Here is a 20,173-nt window from a genome sequence, read left to right on the forward strand (position 1 = left end):
GCATGCAGAAAGGCGCCTGGGCAGCACAGTTTCTCTGAAAGCCTTTTTTTTTTTTTAAAAACCTCAAACTCCTTGTTCTGCACACAGCCCTCTCGAGGCTGCCAGGCAGGGCATGCTGGGCGCGTTGCCTGCGTGTCACTGCTCCTCCGACATCATGCTGCAGACCCGGTACGAGGCGGATTCTGTTTAAAGTAACACTTGCCGAGCTGCCTGGTGATCTGTGTGCAGGGAGAAAGGAGGGGGCAAGAAACAGGGAGAAAACGCATGCCCTCGGGGTCTTGGTTCACTCAGCTCCTGGCAGTTCTGAAGTTCACTCATTCAGTACTTAGTTACTGAGCACTCTCTGCATGCTGGCTCTGTTTGAGGGACAGAGACCTGGGTCCTCAAGGGGCCTGCGGTCTCGTCGGGGATGTGAGGACACGCGTGGTTCCTGGTGCTTCCCTTGTTCACCATGTGTCCTCAGGGACAAGCCTGGAACCCACGGTGTGATGAGGTTTGGCTCTTCACAACCCCGTGGGCTGCAGTGCGCCAGGCCTCCCTGTCTCTCACCGTCTCCCAGAGTTTGCCCAAGTATGTTCTGTTCTTAGTTGCTCAATCGTGTCCATCTCTGCAACCCCATGGACTGTAGCCCACCAGGCTCCCCTGTCCATGGGATTCTCCAGGCAAGAATACTGGAGTGGGTTGCCATGCCCTCCTCCAGGGGATCTTCCTAACCCAGGGGTCAAACCCAGGTCTCCTGCATTGCAGGCGGATTCTTTACCGTCTGAGCCACTGGGGAAGCCCTGCCCAAGTTTGGTGTTGAGTAATTATGAAATAACTTAACACTTAGGTTCAGAACACCAGTTGGTAAGAAAGAACGTGGAAAAAGCCAAACGATTTCTTAGCTTTAAGAGATCTACTGTGTTGACTTATTCTAAAATTGATCTTTAAAGTTCTCAACCACAGACAAGGATAAAAAATATTGAACCTACGCTAACAAGTAGCTTTCCCTTATGACCTAGGAATTGGACATCTCGTATGAAAAGTGTTTTATTCACAGCAGAACTATGAGTTTGCATGACAATGACGGTTGATATTGAATTTAAGTGCACTGGTGACCTGGGCCAAACTCTGAGGCTAGAAGATAATTTGGAAGGACAAACTGGAAGAGGAGGGATTGTATTTTCCCCCTGGCTCCGAAGAAGTGTGTGTGAAAATGCAAATGAATGTAAAATAATGGATTGAGCTTGCTGTTGAAGTCGCTGCCCATCACCAGGTGAAATGATTCTCTAGTCTCTGAGTTGCTCTGAGACTTGGTTTTCCGTTTGAGTTTGCTTCTGTGGCTCTGGCTTCCTTCCTGTTTGTTTCCCCCTTGGTTTGATAGTTCAGAGACAGGTGACAGTATTAAAGAGCTGAGTGTGCAGTTCGGAGTCACAGCAGAACAGGACGTGAACAGACGCTGCTGTAAATTTGTACGTGAGAATGTAGATTTCAGAGACCAGCCATCAGAAATGCTGATTTCAGGACCCAGGAGGTCAAGAAGGGACCGGTGCTGGCCAGTCAGTGCCCCCCTGGCGTCCTCAGGGGGTCGTGCTCCTGCCTGGACCTCAGGGCATTGAGACCTGGGAGGAGGAGGAGGGGCTGGGGGTGCGGGGGGAGGGGAGGGTGGAGCCGGTAGAAGAGGTGGGAGGAGAGAAGGAAAATGGAAGCAGGTCAGGGCTGGAGGGGAGCGCAGCCCCGGGACCGCGGGTGGGCCTTCCTCCGTCTGGGTTTGCCGCAGCTCGGCTGAGGACGCACCCGAGCGCTCCCTGCAGCTGGGGCCCCCCGCGACGTGGGCGGGTTTCGCCCTCCTGTCAGCCAGCTGGTGCTCCAGGGACTCGCAGGCCCTTTCTCCTTGGTGTGGGCTGAGCTGCTGGGAACTGTCCTCCGCGGAGGCAAGCTCCCCCAGCTCAAGAAGCGAGGTGCAGGAGGTGAACCCCGAGTTCTGACTGCTCGCCAGTGCCCGCTGCTCGAATGCTGGCGAGAGCGTTTTTAGAGATTCGTTTCCCATAATGAATTCTGACATCATTGCACTGTCTCAGTCAGGGGTGTTGAAACGGAATAAATGACCTCATGTCAAGGGTCTGTGGAAACCCTCAAACCCAGGAGAGTCCTTGGCTCTCTTTCTCTTCGTTTTGGAGTGGAGTTTCTAAGCAGCAGTTCATTCGAGCTGTTTCACGCGTGTCAACACTTAAGAAAAAACGAATAGTTTAGAGACACGAAAGCAACCCTGTGGTTTGTATTTCCCTCAAATTGGGGGTATTTCATAGCCTCTAGAATGTAATTTTTGCAAGTTAATCTTTTTCTGTTTCTATCATGATTATCTTTAAAAAAATTTTTTTTCTGCCGTCATGGCAACCGTGGAAGTGATTGCTTGAATAAAATTATGTGACTATAGAAGCATATGAATGGTGTAAGAGCTGCTGGTGGTTGGATGTCTCTGTATTTAGGACACTTTGTTCCTTTTCTGACGTTTAGATGTGCGACCTGCCCCCTCCAGCCCCCTCCTGCGGCCGCCAGCCCTGCGCTGGTCCCCGCGCTGCGGTCACTGCGGACTCTCTGTTGATGAGCACAATCTGCAGCCGAAGCTCTTCCCAGAAAAAAACTGGAAGCAGTTTGAGAAGAGCGCGGATTTGCTCAGAGGCAGGGCAGTGCTCCGGCCGCCCTCCGGCGTGGCTGCGGGGCTGGCCGGCCCGGGGGCCGTGGTCCCCGGTCACGGGGACTTCCTGCAGCGGCCGCCGGGGGGCGCCGGCCCTGCGCGGGAAGACCGTCCGGCCTCCGCACGGCAGCTCTGCGCCCGCGGCCCTCAGCTCCCGCGGCGAGCCTCGCCCTGGACACGGGGCCGCTTCTCCCGCGACAGCGGGTTTTCTTTCCAGTTTTTGAACCAGTTCCTCGGAGCAGCTCATTCGCTGGGATCACTGGAACCGTTAGATTTATATTATGTACATATTAATTTGCATATTAATCATGTAAAACAGACCTTCCCCCACCCAGTATTTTATTTTAAACGTTTTATTTTGGATTAACAATGTCGTGATGGTGTCCGGCGGGCGCGGAGGGACCCAGCCGCACGGCACCGTCCCCAGCAGCGCCCTCGCACGCAGGCTGCGGAGGAGCGCGGAGCGAGCCCGGCGCGCCGGCCTTGGGGACCCGTTTACACGCAGCCTGTGCGCGTGTCCTCCCAGGCGCCCCGGCCGTCCCTGCCCCCATCCTCCCCCGCCCCCACCGGCACCCCGAAGTCGGTTCTCTAAGAAACAGGCCTTTCTTGTGTCCCCGCTGTTTTGTTCCTCCTGCGAGCATCGTCCTGGGCTGAGAGCGCGCGTTTCCGCTGTCGGGAAGGTGAGAGCTTTGGCGGAAAGCTCGCAGCCGGCCCTCTCGCTGCTGTGACTGAGCGAGCCGTTCCCTTTGTGTCACGGTGGACTGGGTCATGTCGGGATCATTTCTAGCTAGAACATTCTGTGCTTCTGTAACTGGACAGGTATCTCCCTCAGCGAGGAGGGCCCGGGAGACGTGCTGAAGGGCCAGCTCCCACCTGGTGGCTTGCCCCTGAGGTACGGCGTTTGGACTGAATGCTGCCTGCTGTCCCCGCCGCCGAAACAGCCGTGTAAACCCGGGCCTCCGACTGCGTTGCCTCAGCGCCGTCTTTACTCACACAGCTTAAAACGCCATGCTTTGTTCATATGTGTATGCGCTGTGTGCGCTCAGTCATGTCAGACTCTGGTGACCCTGGGGACCGTAGGCGCCAGGCTCCTCTGTCCTGGGATTTCCCAGGCGAGAATACTGGAGTGGGTTGATCTTCCTTCTCCAGGGGATCTTCCCCACCCAGGGATCGAACCCGCCTCACCTGCATAGCAGGCGGACTCCTTACTCCTGAGCCACTGGGGAAGCCTCTTTTTGTGCATACTAGGAGTTTACTCTGGGGTTCTGGACTAAAATGACACTGCTCTGTCCCGCCTGTCCCTTTCTCAGCTGTAGCTGTTCCTTCCCCTCACACCCCGCCATGTAACTTAAGAGAACGCAGCTTCAGTCCAAAGTGAATATACTCTGTTGCCTGTGAACACAGATCCCATAAAAGCAAATGAAGGGGAAAGCAGCAGAGATTGCATGTTCCAGGGCCTATTACCTAATTTTTATTCACGTTTCCGTTAGTGCTGACTGGAGTCCTGAGCACAAGCCTCTCTTTTAATGCTGCCCTAAAGCCTCTGATCCGATGTCATCTGGTATGTGTGGGTGAGAGGACTATGGGAGCGTTTATGTCCCGGCGCCAATAAACCATTATCTTCAAGTTCTGGGGGTGTTCTTGTGAATGAGAGCCTTGGGATGTCGTGTCGATATAAGACACGAGTTAATAGCCCCGTGAGTGCTCAGAGCACTCGGAGCCCACGTGTCATTTGCTTTCATCCCTTTGTGCAATTTAAAGTGTCATCCAAGGAGAGAGCCGGATACCTGGCCTCTGCTGCGCCAGCACCTGCTGACCTGCTCGGCGGCTTTTTGGAAAGATGAGATGTGTTCTCATGAGCAGGTTATAAATATCACTGGGTTATGTCATAGGAGGTGGCGGTGCTCGGTGTAAAGCGACCTGCAGGGAAGTGATCCCAGCCGGCCGGGCCGGGCACAGCCTCAGAAAGGGGGGACAGACACGTGGGGTCTGGGCGTGTGGGTCAGGGTGAAGCCAGGTGTGATTTGCCTCTTCACAAAACGTGCAACCCACGCAGTGAGGTGTGTGGCCGTGTGTGAGATGCGCTGACCTCAGCCCAGGGGCACCTGCCCACTCGGGAGGGGCTGTGACCCTCTGCCTGCCTGCTGGGGTTGGGGTTAGGCTGGGGGGGCGCGGGCAGCTTTACTGGGCAGTCCTGTGTGTTCTCGAAGACAGAGAGCGCTTGCCCGATGGAGCCCCTCGGTTTTCATGCCTCTGCCCTTTGTCTCGCCCACAAAGGAGGCAGGTCACAAAACCCTTTCCCACATCGCACACATTCCTGTACCTTTGTGCCAGCCATTCTGGGATGAAAAGAGTTTAGCACCACTTAACAGAGCAGGCTGAGCTACTGGGGGGTGGAAGATAGACTCGTGAAAGATATCTTGCCTTTTTTTTTTTTTTTTTTTGCCTCAGATCTGGCTTTCCAACATTTCTTTGCTTGAGAAACTCTGACTGTGGAAGCACCAAAGCCCATCAATCTTAGGTCAGATTTTTCAGACTTGAGCAAAGACGGACAGACACGTGCTGAGCGATGGTTCGCTTACCGTCTCACCGACAGCTTTTATGTAGACAAAATGCAGTGGAATGTGTGTATAAAATATTTAACATTAATAGGCGCCGGATGGGAGCCCTGTCAAATTCTGTGTGCCCACAGGAGCCTGACAAGAGGAGTCGGGAGATTCAGAGAGCTCCTCAGAGCAGTTGAGACCAGAACAACCCAAAACCTGCGGATGGTAAGTGTGACTGCCGACTTGGTTCAGGCCTGAAGGCGCTGCGGGCACCTTCTCTCGCTTTCGTATATAAATTATATATGACGTATCATCACACATCAGGTAATACAGACGTTATACATCTTAAACTCTATCAGTGAAGCATATTGTTATACATCATTCATTCACCAGTTTAAAGTCGTTGGAGTTTAGTAGTCGCAAAATTGTTCAGCCGTCATTTATATTTCAATTCAGAACTTTCTCATCACCCCGCAAAAACCTCCGTGCCTGTTACTGGTCAGTCTCATTCTACTCTTCCTGCAGCCGCGGGTGACCACTAACTCACCTCCTATTTCTGTGGATGTGCCTGTTCTGGACACGTCACATAAGCGGCTTTGTGCGGCACGTGGCCTTGCTGTGACTGGCTTTTCTTAGCCCCACGTTTTCAAGGCCCACCCGCCCTGTGCTCTGTGTCTTCACTCCTCTCCCCCATGGTTGACGTTCCAGTGTGGGACAGAGCCGTCTTTATTCAGCCACCAGTGCCTAGGACACTGGATTGTTTCTGCTTGTCGGCTCTCATGAATACTGCTGCTGTGAACATCCTCGTGCACGACCCTGTGTGGATACTTGTGTTCGTTTTTCTTGGGTATATACCTGGGACTGGGGTTGCTAGATCACATGGTGACTCTACATTTGACCTCTGGAGGAACTGCCAAACTTTTCCAGACCGATTGCACCATTTTAGGTTCTCACCAGAAGTGACGGGCGTTCCAGCTTTTCCACGCACTCGACAGCACTTGTGTATTGTTTCTTTTCAGTTCTAGCCTCCTAGTGAGTGTGACGTGCTGGCTCACGGTGGTTTTGACTTACATTTCCCTGATGGCGAATGACGGACATCTTCTCAGTCGCCTCTCGGTCATGTTGTTAAATCGAAAGGCGTGCACCCTGTGCAGCAGCCAGCACTGGGCCCTCTGGACACCAGGGTGGTTTGTGTGCTGAAGGGTCATACTGCACCCTGAATGGGGCAAAGCACGTTAGATCCTAGGAGTACCTAGCTGTTCAACTGTACTGACCATAAAACCCAGAAATAGGAAAGCTAGTTAAATACACTGGCTGGTCAGCAGCTTGGCTCGCCTGTGGACTTGAGTTCTGTCTCCTCCCTTTTAAACCTTTCACTCTCCTGCTGGGAGGCTCGTAGTCACACCTCCACAGGGTGCCCTTCAGAGCCGCAGTCACCCAGCATTTGCGCGAAGGGCTCTGTCTTTTGTCATCCGGGCTGTCGTCTGCCCGTTATCATGCGTCCGTTACCATGGTTTTTTATTTTTTTGTCCACACCACCTGGCATGTGGAATCTTAAACTCCCTGACCAGAAACTGAACCCATGCCCTCCGTAGTGTAAGCCTGGATGAAGTCTTAACACACTGGAGCGCCAGGGAAGTCCGTCGGGAATCCTTTAAATGCTGTGAGTGTTCAGTTGGGCGAGGCTCAGCCACTCCCGTCACAGGAAATGAGGCTGTATCTTCGTTTTGGCGTCTCCAGAACACTAGGATGTGGACGCACGACTCGCAGGTCCAGGCGGCTCAGCCACAGGCTCTCCTGGCATTACAGTGCCAAGCCTCCTCAGTCGTGTCTGACTCTCGGTGACCCCACGTCCCGTGGCTGGCAGGCCCTTCTGTCCATGGGATGCTCGAGGCAAAAACACTGGAGCGGGTTGCCATCTCCTCCTCCAGGGGGTCTTCCCAGCCCAGGGGCTGAAGCCGCGTCTCTTAAGTCTCCGGCATTGGCAGGTGGGTTCTTTACCACTAGCGCCACCTGGCAGGCCCAGAATTATAGGAGGTAACAAGATGGATGACTTCACGCACACACACGCCCCAGCAAGAACTCGCTCGGTCTTTGACATTTATTTATGTGTTGATATGATTCATGGGTGCCTCAGAAGTTCAAAGAAAACGTTTTCTGATCAACACAGTTCTTTAAGCGAAAAAAAAACCCTGCAAAAATATGGATAAAAATTATTGCCACATGTCTTTTCTCTCAAATTGACCTCCCCCCCATTCCATAAAACTTCCCAACTGGTCAGCATGAACAGCTTAAGAGATTTGAAAGCATAATGAGAGTACTGGCAAGTGTTCTTGTAATTGTTTTAAAAGCTCACTTAGCCAATCTTTCAAATTCTTAAATATAGACTCTCAAAGAATATATATTTCACTAAGGAAATAAATGGTTCTTTTTCATTAAAAGGCACGTGTACACGGACTGCACCACAGGAGTCTGCCTGTTGCTCACGCCAACATTATTTTCCAGAATTAGAGAATATTTTCTATGATTGTGTAAGGGTTATGATTTTCAATCAATGTGTTTTAACTTATAAAAATCCTGTGAGGTAGGATTCTGGCCAGAAATAAGTGTTTTTGTTTTTGTTTTTTCCTGACAAACCCAGTGAAGAGGCTTCTAAAGGAAGCCTGTTAGGACTAAAGCTGGCCCTGGACACTTCCAGCTCTTAACTAACTGGTTACTGTTAACATGGGCTTCCCTGGTAGCTCACGGGGTAAAGTGATCCATCTACAATGCGGGAGACCTGAGTTTGATCACTAAATTGGAAAGAGTTCCTGGAGAAGGAATGGCAACCCACTCCAGTATCCTTGCTTGGGAAATCCCATGAACAGAGGAGCCTGGCGGGCTACAGTTCATGGGGTTGCAAAGAGTTGGACACAACTGAGTGATTGACATGTTCACGGTCAACACCAGGGGAGTCACTTCACACTCAGTGTCACATTTGAGTTGCAGGCACACCTTTGGTCTTGGTTGATGGTCCACGAGTGACCTAAATGAAACTGTTTCTAATTCCTTGAGTGCTCAGCCAGCAGTGTGCATCCGATACATCTGAGGCCTTTGAGCAAACACGCATCCCTGTGCCTGACCTCGGGAATGCCAGCCTGTGGCCGGACTCAAGAACCTGTATTTTCTACTTTCCACAAGTGATTCTTTGCCCAGCCCAGCTGAGAAACACTTCTCGGACATCTTCACTGGCGTCCTCTGGTTTCCTCCGGATGTGAGGAAGCTTCTCTAGCTATTGCCACTCGTGAGACAGAGTTTCTCGTGTGTGTGTGTGTGTGTGTGTGTGAGACTTTGTTTTTTTTTTAACTTTTTATTTTATATTGGAGTATAGCCAATTAACAATGTTGTGATAGTTGCAGGTGGACAGTGAAGGGACTCAGCCTTCCATAGACATATATCCATTCTTCCCCAGACTCGCCTCCCATCCAGGCTGCCACATGACATTGAGCAGAGTTCCCTGTGCTGTACAGCAGGTTCTTGCTGGTCATCCATTTAGACATAGCGGTGTGTAAATGTCCATCCCAAGCTCCCTAACTGTCACTCCCCCCATTGTTACCCACTGGCAATCTTACATTCCTTCTTTAAGTTTGCGAGTTGGTTTCTGTCTTGTAAAAAAGTTCATTTGTATAATTTCTTTTTAGATTCTGCACATAAAGGATGTCATACGATTTTTCTCCTTCTCTAAGACAGTGTTTCTTAATTGCTGTCTGATTCCTTTTCAATTAGCTGATAATTGCAAATTTATAATATCCTTATGAGACGGAAATGACAACCCACTCCAGTATCCTTGCCTGGAAAATCTCATGGGCAGAGGAGCCTGGTGAACTGCAGTCCATGGGGTCACAAAGAGCCGGGCACGACTGAGCGACTAACACTAGGAGATGGAAAAGTTGCTTTGTAAACTCTGGAGTGAAACTATAGCAGAGAAGGATTTAAAAGTACATTTCCAGCAACCCCATTCCTAGATAAATACTCCAAATAATTGAAAGCAGGTTTTCAAACCAAAACTTATGTATGAGTGTTCACAGCAGCACTCCTTACGGTAGCCAGAAGATGGAAACAATTCAAGTGTCTACCGCTGATGACTGAATAAACAGGATACGATGGAATATCATTCAGCTGCAGAGAGGAGTGAAGGGCTGGTTCATGCTGCTCTGTGGACAAACCTTGAAAAGACTATGCTGAGTGACAGGAGTCAGACACAGGAAGACCACATGTTGTTTGGCTCCTTTTATGTGAAATGTAAACCAGGCAACCTACAGACACAGGAAGCAGAGTCATTGTTCCCAGGGTGCGGGAGGAGGGAGAGTGGAGAGTGACTTCTTAAAGGATATGGGGTTTCCTTTTAGGGTAAAGAGTGTTCTGGATCTAGATAGTGACCATGGTTGTACAACACCGTGAGTGTGCTAAATGCCACTGGATTGCACACTTTAAAATGGTGAATGTTATGTGAGGTTTATCACAGTTTAAAAACACATGCAAAAAAAAGTGCATTTAATGACCAGCTTTGTACAAAGAAGTTCAAGTTCTTCTTCCAGACCAGCTTTCTTCCTTTCTTTCCTTTCATTTGAAATATATTTGGTAGTTATCAACAATTGTTAGGCATTTAAACTACAAGCTATATATGCCCTGAGTATAAAACATAAAAGTGTCATAGACGTTGGTGATCTTGCTGATAATTTCTCCTATTCAGTCTCCTCTGAACTTCATTTGTGCTTTCAGTGAATATAACCAACATCCTTCCTAATCGGAGGTACATGATGAGCTAATGCCTTTAATATATGCAATCACATCAAAACCTCATTGAAAAGCTCTCTCGGGAAGGTTAATACCTTGAGGGAAAATGAGGTCTGACGTGAGCTGTCCAGCAGCGGACAAGCAGACTGTCTTGAGGACAGAGACTTTTACCTTAGAATCCCTCTGTGGCAGATACATCCACAATGTGAAGTTCCTGTTCATTTTTCTCCTTTAACATTTTTTTTTTCCCTCAGCTAGAGCCAGTGGAGGTTATTCTTGCCAGCTGATGCTTCCAGCAGAAGTCATTAAGTTTATATGACTGCAGTGAGATCAAAATGAGGCCGTAACGGGAGGTTTAAGAAAATGGTCCAGGAAGTGTTTAGGTCCTGAAAATCGTGTTCTTATGAGATCTTTACAGACGGCTCAGTTGGGGATGATCAGAGTGCATCTAATTTCACATTTTTATAGACATTTAAAGCCAGTGGGTCTTACTTGGGAATAATGAAGAAAATTTGCCTTTACCCAGTGGTTATCAGGAACCACTAAGCTAGTGATTGGTTTGCATTTAGGTTTCCTTGTGGTGTTTTTAGAGATTTCCCATAGATGAAAGCCTAGCAAAGTTCTCTTCTGGAACATATTGGTTTAAAAAGTCTTGTTCTCAGAAGATCAGTATCCTTTGCCTGCCTCTTCCAGAGAACGTTAAAACCACGCGGGAAACCTGCTGGGTGGCGCTCTCTTTCCCTGCCTCTGGCTGAGCGTGAGGTCGCCTGGATCACCCTGCAATGCAGTCCTATTTTCAGAGGGATTTTTAAAAATTTCTCTTCTTGGTCACTGGGAGATGATGAGGACATCCGTTAGCACAGTTCTTAGTACCTGCCTTCTCTCCCGCCCACAGTACGCCGTCCGCGGCGCTATCGGGGCTTCCCAGGTGGCGCTGGCGGTGAAGAACCCGCCGCTGCAGGAGACGTAAGAGACGCGAGTTCCATCCCTGGGTCGGGAGGATCCCCTGGAGGAGGGCGTGGCAACCCACTCCAGCACTCTTGCCTGGAGAATCCCATGGACAGAGGAGCCTGGCAGGCCACAGTCCAGGGGGTCGCAAGGAACCGGACAGGACTGGGTGACATAGCACGTGAGCACCCATGGTGCTGTCCCAGGCAGCAGAGCTACAGAGTTAGGAAAACACAGTAACCTGCATCCAATCTAGGAGGACAAGACTCAGACATTTCTGAGTTTTCACAGTGAGAAAAGAGATACCTACCCGGCTTTGAAAAAATGTATTTCTTGATCAGTATCCGTAGTTCCCACTTTGCCCTCTCTGCACTTTGCACAAGGCCAGTGGGAGCCTTGGGCCGGAAGACCCAGGAGGCAGGGAGAACAGGTCAGGGTCTCAGGTGCTGAGGGCCAGGGCAGGGACACGTAGGACTTGTCCTTGGCACGCCTAAGAAGGAAGACGTTCTAAAAATCTGCACCGGACATCCTCTTTTCATCAACAAAGAGACTTTTTTCAGGGATTACATCATCTAGGTTGAGTTCTGGCTTTCTGCCACCTTCAGGCTTTAGCAGGCATCGGTTGGAGAGTGACGAAAATATTTGCAGTTCACCTATTATTTAGTTAATATAAGAGCTTTTGGAAAAGAGCTTAACTAAAAATTTCAGGTCCAAAACATGTTTAGTGTTCCAGAATATAACAGAAGCAGGGCAGCATTTGAAGGGCATGAGGTTATCTGTTTTTTAAATGTTATTTTTATTGTCATCAACGGGAGAATTTTCATCAAAGTAAAAATGTTTAATGAGTCTTGGAATAGTGATGACCAAGTGGTGGCTGAAAAATATTCACTAAATGAGCAAATGAATGAGTGAATGACACAAAATAGACTGACGGCTGTCCCTTTGCTCCTTTCTGTCCCCAGACAATAGCCAGGCAGCTGGCGGAGATCCTGTTGCGGGGTATGTGTGAGCAGAGCTACTGGAACCCTCTGGAGGATCCGCCATGCCAGTCACCCCTGGACGATCCTCTCCGGAAAGGAGCAAACACGAAAACCTACACGCTCACCCGGAAAGCGCGCGTCTACTCAGGAGAGAAGTACGGGGACTGCTGCCTCATTTGTGGGTTGGGGGACGGGAGGGAGACTTGGGGCCCCCAGGCGGCACTAACGGTTAAGAACCCGCCCGCCCAGGCAGGAGACAGGAGACCAGGATTCAGTCCGTGGGTCAGGAAGGTCCCCTGGAGCAGGGCGTGGCAACCCACTCCAGTGTTCTTGCCTGGAGAATCCCACGGGCAGAGGAGCCTGACTGGCTACAGTCCATGGGGTCACAAAGCATCGGACACGCCTGAAGCGCGACACACACACACACACACACACACACACACAAGAGTGTATAGAAGTTCAAGGGTAGATTTTTTCTCTCCTGAAAGAGAACCAGACGAGCAAGTCTAATTTACCAGTTTAATAAAGATACCTCTTTATTTTTCATAACTTCAGCAAAATCCATGCACTAGTGGGGACCTTTTAAGTAAGAAAATGCTCTCATTCTTATCTAAAATCATTCTTGGTTGCTATTCTCAGTCTTCACTGTTGGTTTTGGGATTTTCATTCAGATTATTACAAGAACTTCAGCATCATACAAAGTTATTAGTAAGCCAGAGCTCACTTTTTTTCTTTTCCTCAGCAATTCCTTGATCCTTTGTTTAAAAATTTGTTTTACACCGAATTAGCTGTAAGAAGAAGGAGAATTAAGTAATTAACAAATGATTCATAATTTACAAGTGACTGAAAGGTGACGTCTCTGTCGAGTGCGTTCATTGTTTTCGGTTTTGAAGTTGGGCTGGATCACCTCTGAGGATGGTGGGGTAAGGGTCCATGCCAGCTCCCTCTGGGCTTTCCCCCTCGGGAAGGAGTAGGCGGGAGACAGAGAGAGGCCCCGAGGCGGCAGGAAGACGGGACCCGGCGTGGCTCATTCCCGACTCCTCCCTTCGGAGCCTTCCTTCCCGTCTTTGTTCCCACAAGACCGAGGCTGGTGGCTTTTCACAACCTCGCAGTGAGGGAAAGAGGAACATGTGTGAATAACTAAGGACACCTCCTTTAGTCACTGTGTGGTGGGAAAATGGCGGAAAGCCCTCAGGCTGCTGCTGCTGAGGCCCCGGGGAGCGCTGACCGACGTGGGGACTGGAGGGCTATCGCGGTGAGGCTTCTGAGCACCGCTCTGCAGCTTCGGGGGCAGCACTTCTCAGGGTAACTGCCTCTCAGTTGGTCAGTCAGTTCAGTCGCTCAGTCGTGTCCGACTCTGCGACCCCATGGACTGCAGCACACCAGGCCTCCCTGTCCATCACCAACTCCCAGAGTTCACTCAAACCCATGTCCATTGAGTCAGTGATGCCATCCAGCCATCTCATCCTCTGTCGTCCCCTTCTCCTGCCTTCAATCTTTCCCAGCATCAAAGTCTTTTCAAGTGAGTCAGTGCTTCGCATCAGGTGGCCAAAGTATTGGAGCTTCAGCTTCAACATCAGTCCTTCCAATGAACACCAGGACTGATTTCCTTTAAGGATGGACTGGTTGGATCTCCTTGCAGTCCAAGGGACTCTCAAGACTTCTCCAACAGCACAGTTCAAAAGCATCAATTCTTTGGCGCTCAGCTTTCTTCCTAGTCCACCTCTCACATCCATACATGACCACTGGAAAAACCATAGCCTTGACTAGATGGACCTTTGTTGGCAAAGTAATGTCTCTGCTTTTTAACATGCTCTCTAGGTTTGTCATTGGAGAAGGCAATGGCACCCCACTCCAGTACTCTTGCCCGGAAAATCCCATGGACGGAGGAGCCTGGTAGGCTGCAGTCCATGGGGTTGCTAAGAGTCGGACACGACTGAGCGACTTCACTTTGACTTTTCATTTTCATGCGTTGGAGAAGGAAATGGCAGCCCACTCCAGTGCTCTTGCCTGGAGAGCCCCAGGGATGGGGGAGCCTGGTGGCTGCCGTCTGTGGGGTCGCACAGAGTCGGACACGACTGAGCGACTTAGCAGCAGGTTTGTCATAGCTTTCCTTCCAAGGAGCGTCTTTTAATTTCATGGCTGCAGTCACCATCTGCAGGGATTTTGGAGCCCAAAAAAGTAAAGTCTCTCACTGCTTCCACCTTTTCCCCATCGATTTGCCATGAAGTGATGGGACCGGATGCCATGATCTTCGTTTTCTGAATGTTAAGTTTTAAGCCAACTTTTTCACTCTCCTCTTTCACTTTCATCAAGAGGTTCTTTAGTTCCTCCTTGCTTTCTGCCATAAGAGTGGTGTCATCTGCATATCTGAGGTGATTGATATTTCTCCCAGAAATCTTGATTCCAGCTTGTGCTTCTTCCAGCCCAGCGTTTCTCATGAGGTACTCTGCATATATGTTAAATAATCAGGGTGACAGTATACAGCCTTGACGTACTCCTTTTCCTATTTGGAGCCAGTCTGTTGTTCCATGTCCAGTTCTAACTGTTGCTTCCTGACCTGCACACAGATTTCTCAAAAGGCAGGTAAGGTGGTCTGGTATTCCCATCTCTTTCAGAATTTTCCACAGTTTATTGTGATCCACACAGTCAAAGGCTTTGGCGTAGTCAATAAAGCAGAAATAGATGTTTTTCTGGAACTCTCTTGCTTTTTTGATGGTCCAATGGATGTTGGCAATTTGATCTCTGGTTCCTCTGCCTTTTCTAAAACCAGCTTGAACATCTGGAAGTTCATGGTTCACGTATTATTGAAGCCTGGCTTGGAGAATTTTTAGCATTACTTTGCTAGTGTGTGAGATGAGTGCAATTCTGCGGTAGTTTGAGCATTCTTCAAAGAAAGCATTGCCTTTCTTTGGGATTGGAATGAAAACTGACCTTTTCCAGTCCTGTGGCCAATGGCCACTGCCTCTCGGTCTTCTTAAACTGACCCTGGTCTTTCTCTCTCTCATCATCTTGTTCAGTTTGCATTTCTAGTATGGATTCAGACTAGTGAGCATTTTCTTAACTTTTTCCTGCATTCCTTACCCCTTATCTGGGTTCATAGAACATCTGTTCTAGCAGTTCTCAAACTCTCACTTTTAAAATGCTGACCCCTTATTATGAGCTATTTAGCATCAGGACTGAGGTTCTTTTTTAGGTAATGTTTTTAAACCTTAAAAATAGACCCTAGATTTTCCTCTGCTTTGGATGCTTCATAAGTGCCAGTATTTTGAAGACTCCAGCTCTTGCTTCCTCCCGCAGTCAAGTTTGACATGTGGATGAAGCTCTGTGTCTGTCTGGGTGCTACTCCAGTGTGCCCTCACCTCTTGAAGGAAGCAAAGCTCAGAGTGCTGGCCGTGTCTCCCTTCTTTCCGGAAGCACTCAGTCTTTGCCATACATCAGCTTCCCCATCTGTACAAGAGTTATGGAGGCAAAACATAGATCAAGTTAAATGTAGCTATTAGTTAATGGGAAGATTCCCATGCCATGAATGGTTATTGAGACACAAATTTCACTTCACACAAATAGACACAGTCATTTTTATTAATGTTTTGTTGAGATCTAATTCACATACTATACAATTCACTCATTTAAAGTGTACAATGCGCTTTAATATAGCTTTTAATATAGTCACATTGCTCATCACTGTGGTCAAATTTAGAATATTTTATTACCCCCAAATAAACCTAGCACCCCTTAGCCTGCCTTCCCCCGAAACCCTTATATTTTCACATGAATTTTGGGATCATTTGGTCTATTTCTACAAAAAAGAGCAACTAGGATCATGATAGGAAATGAGTGTAATTTGTAGATTAATTTGAGGAGCGTTGCCATCTTAGCAGGGCTTCCCAGGTCGTGCTAGTGGTAAAGAACCCGCCTGCCAATACAGGAGACTTAAGAGACATGGGTTCGATCCTGGGGTTGGGAAGATCCCCCGGAAGAGGGCATGGCAACCCACTCCAGTACTCTTGCCTGGAGAGTCCCTGGATAGAAGAGCCTGGCAGGCTACAGTCCATGGGGGTCACAAAGAGTCGGGCACGACTGAAGTGACTTAGCACACGTGCGCACCATCCTAGCAATATTAAGTCTTCATGACCATGAAATGTCTTTCCATTTATTTTCCTTCAATTTTTTTGACAACAATTTGAAGTTTTCAAGGTATAACGTTTGCACTTCTTTTGTAAACTTATCTAAGGGCGTTTTGGTGTGTGTGGTATTCTTTTCAATACTATCATAAATGGAATTGTTACTATTACTTTTATTTTGGGGTTGTTTGTTGCAACTATATAGAAATACAATCGACTGTCTGTATTGAACCTGTACGCTGAAGTCTTGCTGAACTGCTTTATTAGTTCTAATAGTTTTTTAGATCCCTTGGGATTTTCTATATACAAGATCATGTCGTCCGCAAATACAGGTTTACTTCTTCCTAACATGGACACCTTTGCTTCTCTTTCTTTCTTCCATTGTATTCCTCCTCATAAGAAGCACTTGAGGTGGCTTAGATAGAGAAATGCACATTAGATTAGACAGTTACCACAAAGTGAAGAGGAGGCTAGAAGCGCCGATTTTGTGCCAGGAAGCGGATAACGATTTTTCGAACCCTAGGAGTGCCACACGCCATGCTGAGCCCCTCTGTAGGCCTCAGAGGGGAAAGAATTATCCTGGCGCCCAAATACAGGTCCGAACCTCCTGGCAACCAATGCAGAGGCTTTGGTAAGGATGAGGATGCTGTCTGAAGGATAACAATGAGGGACATTGAAAGATCCTGATAACTACTTCATGTCAGAACCGAAGGGATAAATGGCCAGCTCTTCCATCACCTTCCTCCAGATCTAAGGCTCCAGTTTCCCAGCTCCACAGCCTGAGGCCTGGGGGCCCAGGACCTCCCCTTGACACTCTTGGGCCCTAAGGGGACAACATCACAATAGGAGAGCCCAGCAGTTTTCACTGTCCACCCTGAGCTCCGCAGGGAAGAGGGAAAGAACGGCCAGAAATAGGTCTAGAGAATTCGTAAGTGGCGGGGGGTGAACTACAGTCTGCAGTTTTTCAGGTGTGTCTCAAAACTGTCCTTTCCCTTCCTCTGGTCCCTGCTTCTTCCTGCAGGTCCTCAGAGCTTTGCGGCGCCCCTGCGGACCCATCTTGCCTGCCTTGAAAAGCGTAGAGGATGGAGGAAGGGTAGAGGAAGTAGAATTAGAATCGGTTAATGTGCTACTTGTTAGCAGCTCTGGTTAAAATAACACAACCTCACATACAAGCAGCCTAGACGGTGCAGATGGAATCTGGGGATTATTTTGGACGCAGTTTGCTGGTGTTAAGTCACAATTAGCATGGGCTCTCTCTCTTTTCAGATAGTCTGGACAATGCAGAGCTGGCTAGCTATAAAGCAAAAAAAAAAAAAAAAAGCTTAATGTTACTGCTTTTTTTGTGAGGCCCCAGTTGCATGTGAACATGAACCAGAATGTCAGGAACTGATGGCAGGATGGACACACACACACACACACACACACACACACACACACACACTCACTCACATGAGCATTCTGAATTCAAAGCCTGTAGGCTCTATTTCTGAATTTAAGGGGAAAGAAGAGTTCTCTCTTGTAAAAACCCAAGGCACCTAAAGCTACCTCTTAAATGAGGTCACTGCAGATTCTAGAATCTCGCTCCTTGCTCACAGGCGCCCCCCTCCCCACTTTTAAAAAATTTTTTAATTGGAGGATAATTGCTTTACAGAATTCTGTGGTGTTCTGTCAGACCTCAACAAGAATCAGCCACAGGCACACCCATGTCCCCTCCCTCCCGGACCCCCTCCCGTTTCCTCCCGCCCCAGCCTGCAGCCTGAGCTCCCGGAGTCGTACAGCAGGTTCCCATTCTATCTGTTTCACACACGGGCCTGTACATTTCCACGTTACTCCCTCTTCCCATGTCCATAGCTCTGTTCTCTATGTCTGTTTCTCCCTTGCTGCCCTGAAGCTCACAGGCGCTTTTTTTAAATCTTAGTCCTGAAAGAGCAATAGGAACCGTCCCACAGGTGGTCTCCTTACGTCCAGGATGTCCGAGTTGTAAAGTCTCAGCCACTGTACTTTTCTTACTCCTCATGGTCTTTTGACACAATACAAAAATTGCCGGTACTTAAAAAGAACAAGTATTTAGAATCATTTGGAAAACATTTTTTGACCATTTGGGGGTGGCATGGGGCCTCATCCCTTCTCTTAAGTTAAATGTAATAGTACACCAGGGAAGGTGTAAATTTAGTCTTTATTTAGTCATCTCCAAAACATCCAGGCGTTTGTTTGTTTGTTTTTAACCAAGTTGACTTCTTGTTTTCGGCCCCACTGTACGGCATGCAGGATCTTAGTTCCCCAGCCAGGGACTGAACCTGTGCCCCTGCGTTAGGAGCGTGGAGTCTTAACCACTGACTGGGGGAAGTCCTTAACCAAGTTCATTCTTCCTGCACTCTTCTAGCGTTCCACAAAAAAGACTTGAGTTTGGCCCAACTTGTGATGCAACTCACAGTTCTACTCAAGGATTCTAGAGCTTTAGAATGGAGAAAATTGCAGGAAGTCTTTTAAAATGCTCAAACCAGAAAAAAAAAATGATATAGAGAATGGAGATCAGAGTTATGTTTGGCTTTTATTGTTCTATAATCCTGAGCAACATTGAGCCTAAAAGCCTTTCCTTTGAATCCAAGATGTTGAGTCTAGCCAGATTCCACAAAATTGATCAATAAGACAGTTCTTGTGTGTTACCCCAAAATACAGCATGTGTGTTTCTGTAAGATAGCTCACTTAGCTCACGAAACTCTTACAGTGTCCTAGGAATTATCCAAACTCTAAAATTGCTTCCAATCTCCTATTTCATCGAAATGACAATATACAATATGCCAGCTAGCAAGTAAGATATAAGAAGAGTACCGGGTAGTGAAATGTCTGCAGTTTATAACTCATAATGGGTTTAGGAGAAAGTCTGTGTTATTGAGACAATGTCAGTTTGTACTTATCAAAATTTCTGCCTCTATAATAGTCACAAATGTTACTTGAGCTTTTAACTTGGTTTCTACAGCTTTACTCTGCTACCTGCTATTTAAATGCATAGTTAAAATGTATAAATTCCATAGAAGTAAACAAATTAATTCAAGTGTCCATCATCCAGCATTTTGCTTGGTTCTATACTATATAAAAATCTAGAAGCTGTTAGCATTCAGTCCTGCTCTTAGTCATATATTTTGTGTTACTTTGAAATTGCCATATATCAAAGTGAATTTTCTTTATACAGCATTTTTTGTCCTCAAGAAAATACTGAAGAAGCCCTGTTGTTACTGCTGATTAGTGAATCAATGGTGAGTAGAATATGTTTTTACATTTTTCTTTCCCCGATTCCTTTAGTTCCTGTTTTGATATGGTGACTCCATCAGGATAGTGACTCTTTCTTTGCATAAACAAGAAGAATACTTTCTGAAGGGGATACCTGGTGGGAAAAATAACTACAGTGGTTTAAAGAGAAATGTTTCTAATTCTTGGGCTGGCTAGAAATGGCCCTAGGTTGGCCTGAAGCATGAAGCTTCTCTTTCCCTTAGCAATTAGCAGGCATCTAAGTTCATTCATTTATCCACAAAGTACTGATTGGACAAGAACACGGTTGCATATGGGTAACTACACCTAAAATGACCATCAGGGGAAACTTAAATTGGTGGGGGGCGGGGAGAAGCCCTCAAGGGTAAACCTTTATGAGCCCTCTTCATTTGCCTTGGTGGGAGGGAGAATCTGGGGGTGAAACACTGGCTGTATTGAACCTCTGGTTTCCGTAGCAGCAGCCTGATGAACCTGCCTGTGTTCCCACCCAGGTCCTCTCTCCAATCCCCCACCTGTTCCCCAGGCATTGCAGAGTCCCAGGCCAGGAGAGCCCACTCTGTTACCCGGCTCTGCTGTTGGGAGGGAGTTTTTGCCAGACCATCAGATTCCTTTGAGATGTTTTCTTAGTGTTTGGCCAGGAGATCGAATTTAGGTCTAGAATTTCATCATTCATCATTTACTGGGTTTCTTCTCGGCACTTCGCTAGGCGTGACAGCCCAGCTTGAAGCATGCCAGAGTAATATGGGTCATAGTAGTTAGTACCTTGGCACGTAAATGATGTGTGCTGAGCACCTGAGCAGAACAGCAAGCCTTGGGGCTTGGAAGGTCCTGTGCCCACCTACTCATTTAGAC

The 20,173-nt window shown here is 48.0% G+C and overlaps 1 protein-coding gene across 17 annotated transcripts in view; it reads left to right on the top strand.

Moving 5' to 3' along the window:
* TTC7B (tetratricopeptide repeat domain 7B) overlaps positions 1–20,173 on the top strand; it is a 273,939-nt gene that overhangs the window by 133,620 nt on the left and 120,146 nt on the right. For 14 of the 17 annotated variants that reach the window (XM_070378355.1, XM_070378354.1, XM_070378347.1 and 11 more), the window contains exons 6-8: positions 5,370–5,448; positions 11,910–12,082; positions 19,245–19,308. In XM_070378355.1, coding sequence (XP_070234456.1) covers positions 5,370–5,448; positions 11,910–12,082; positions 19,245–19,308 — 316 coding nt within the window. Of the gene's footprint in view, positions 1–3,561; positions 3,570–5,369; positions 5,449–11,909; positions 12,083–19,244; positions 19,309–20,173 lie in introns of those variants that run through there. The other 3 variants (XM_070378356.1, XM_070378363.1, XM_070378362.1) reach the window with 2 other exon arrangements.

The sequence above is a fragment of the Bos mutus genome, chromosome 10 (assembly GCF_027580195.1).
Source record: "Bos mutus isolate GX-2022 chromosome 10, NWIPB_WYAK_1.1, whole genome shotgun sequence".
NCBI lineage: Eukaryota > Metazoa > Chordata > Mammalia > Artiodactyla > Bovidae > Bos > Bos mutus.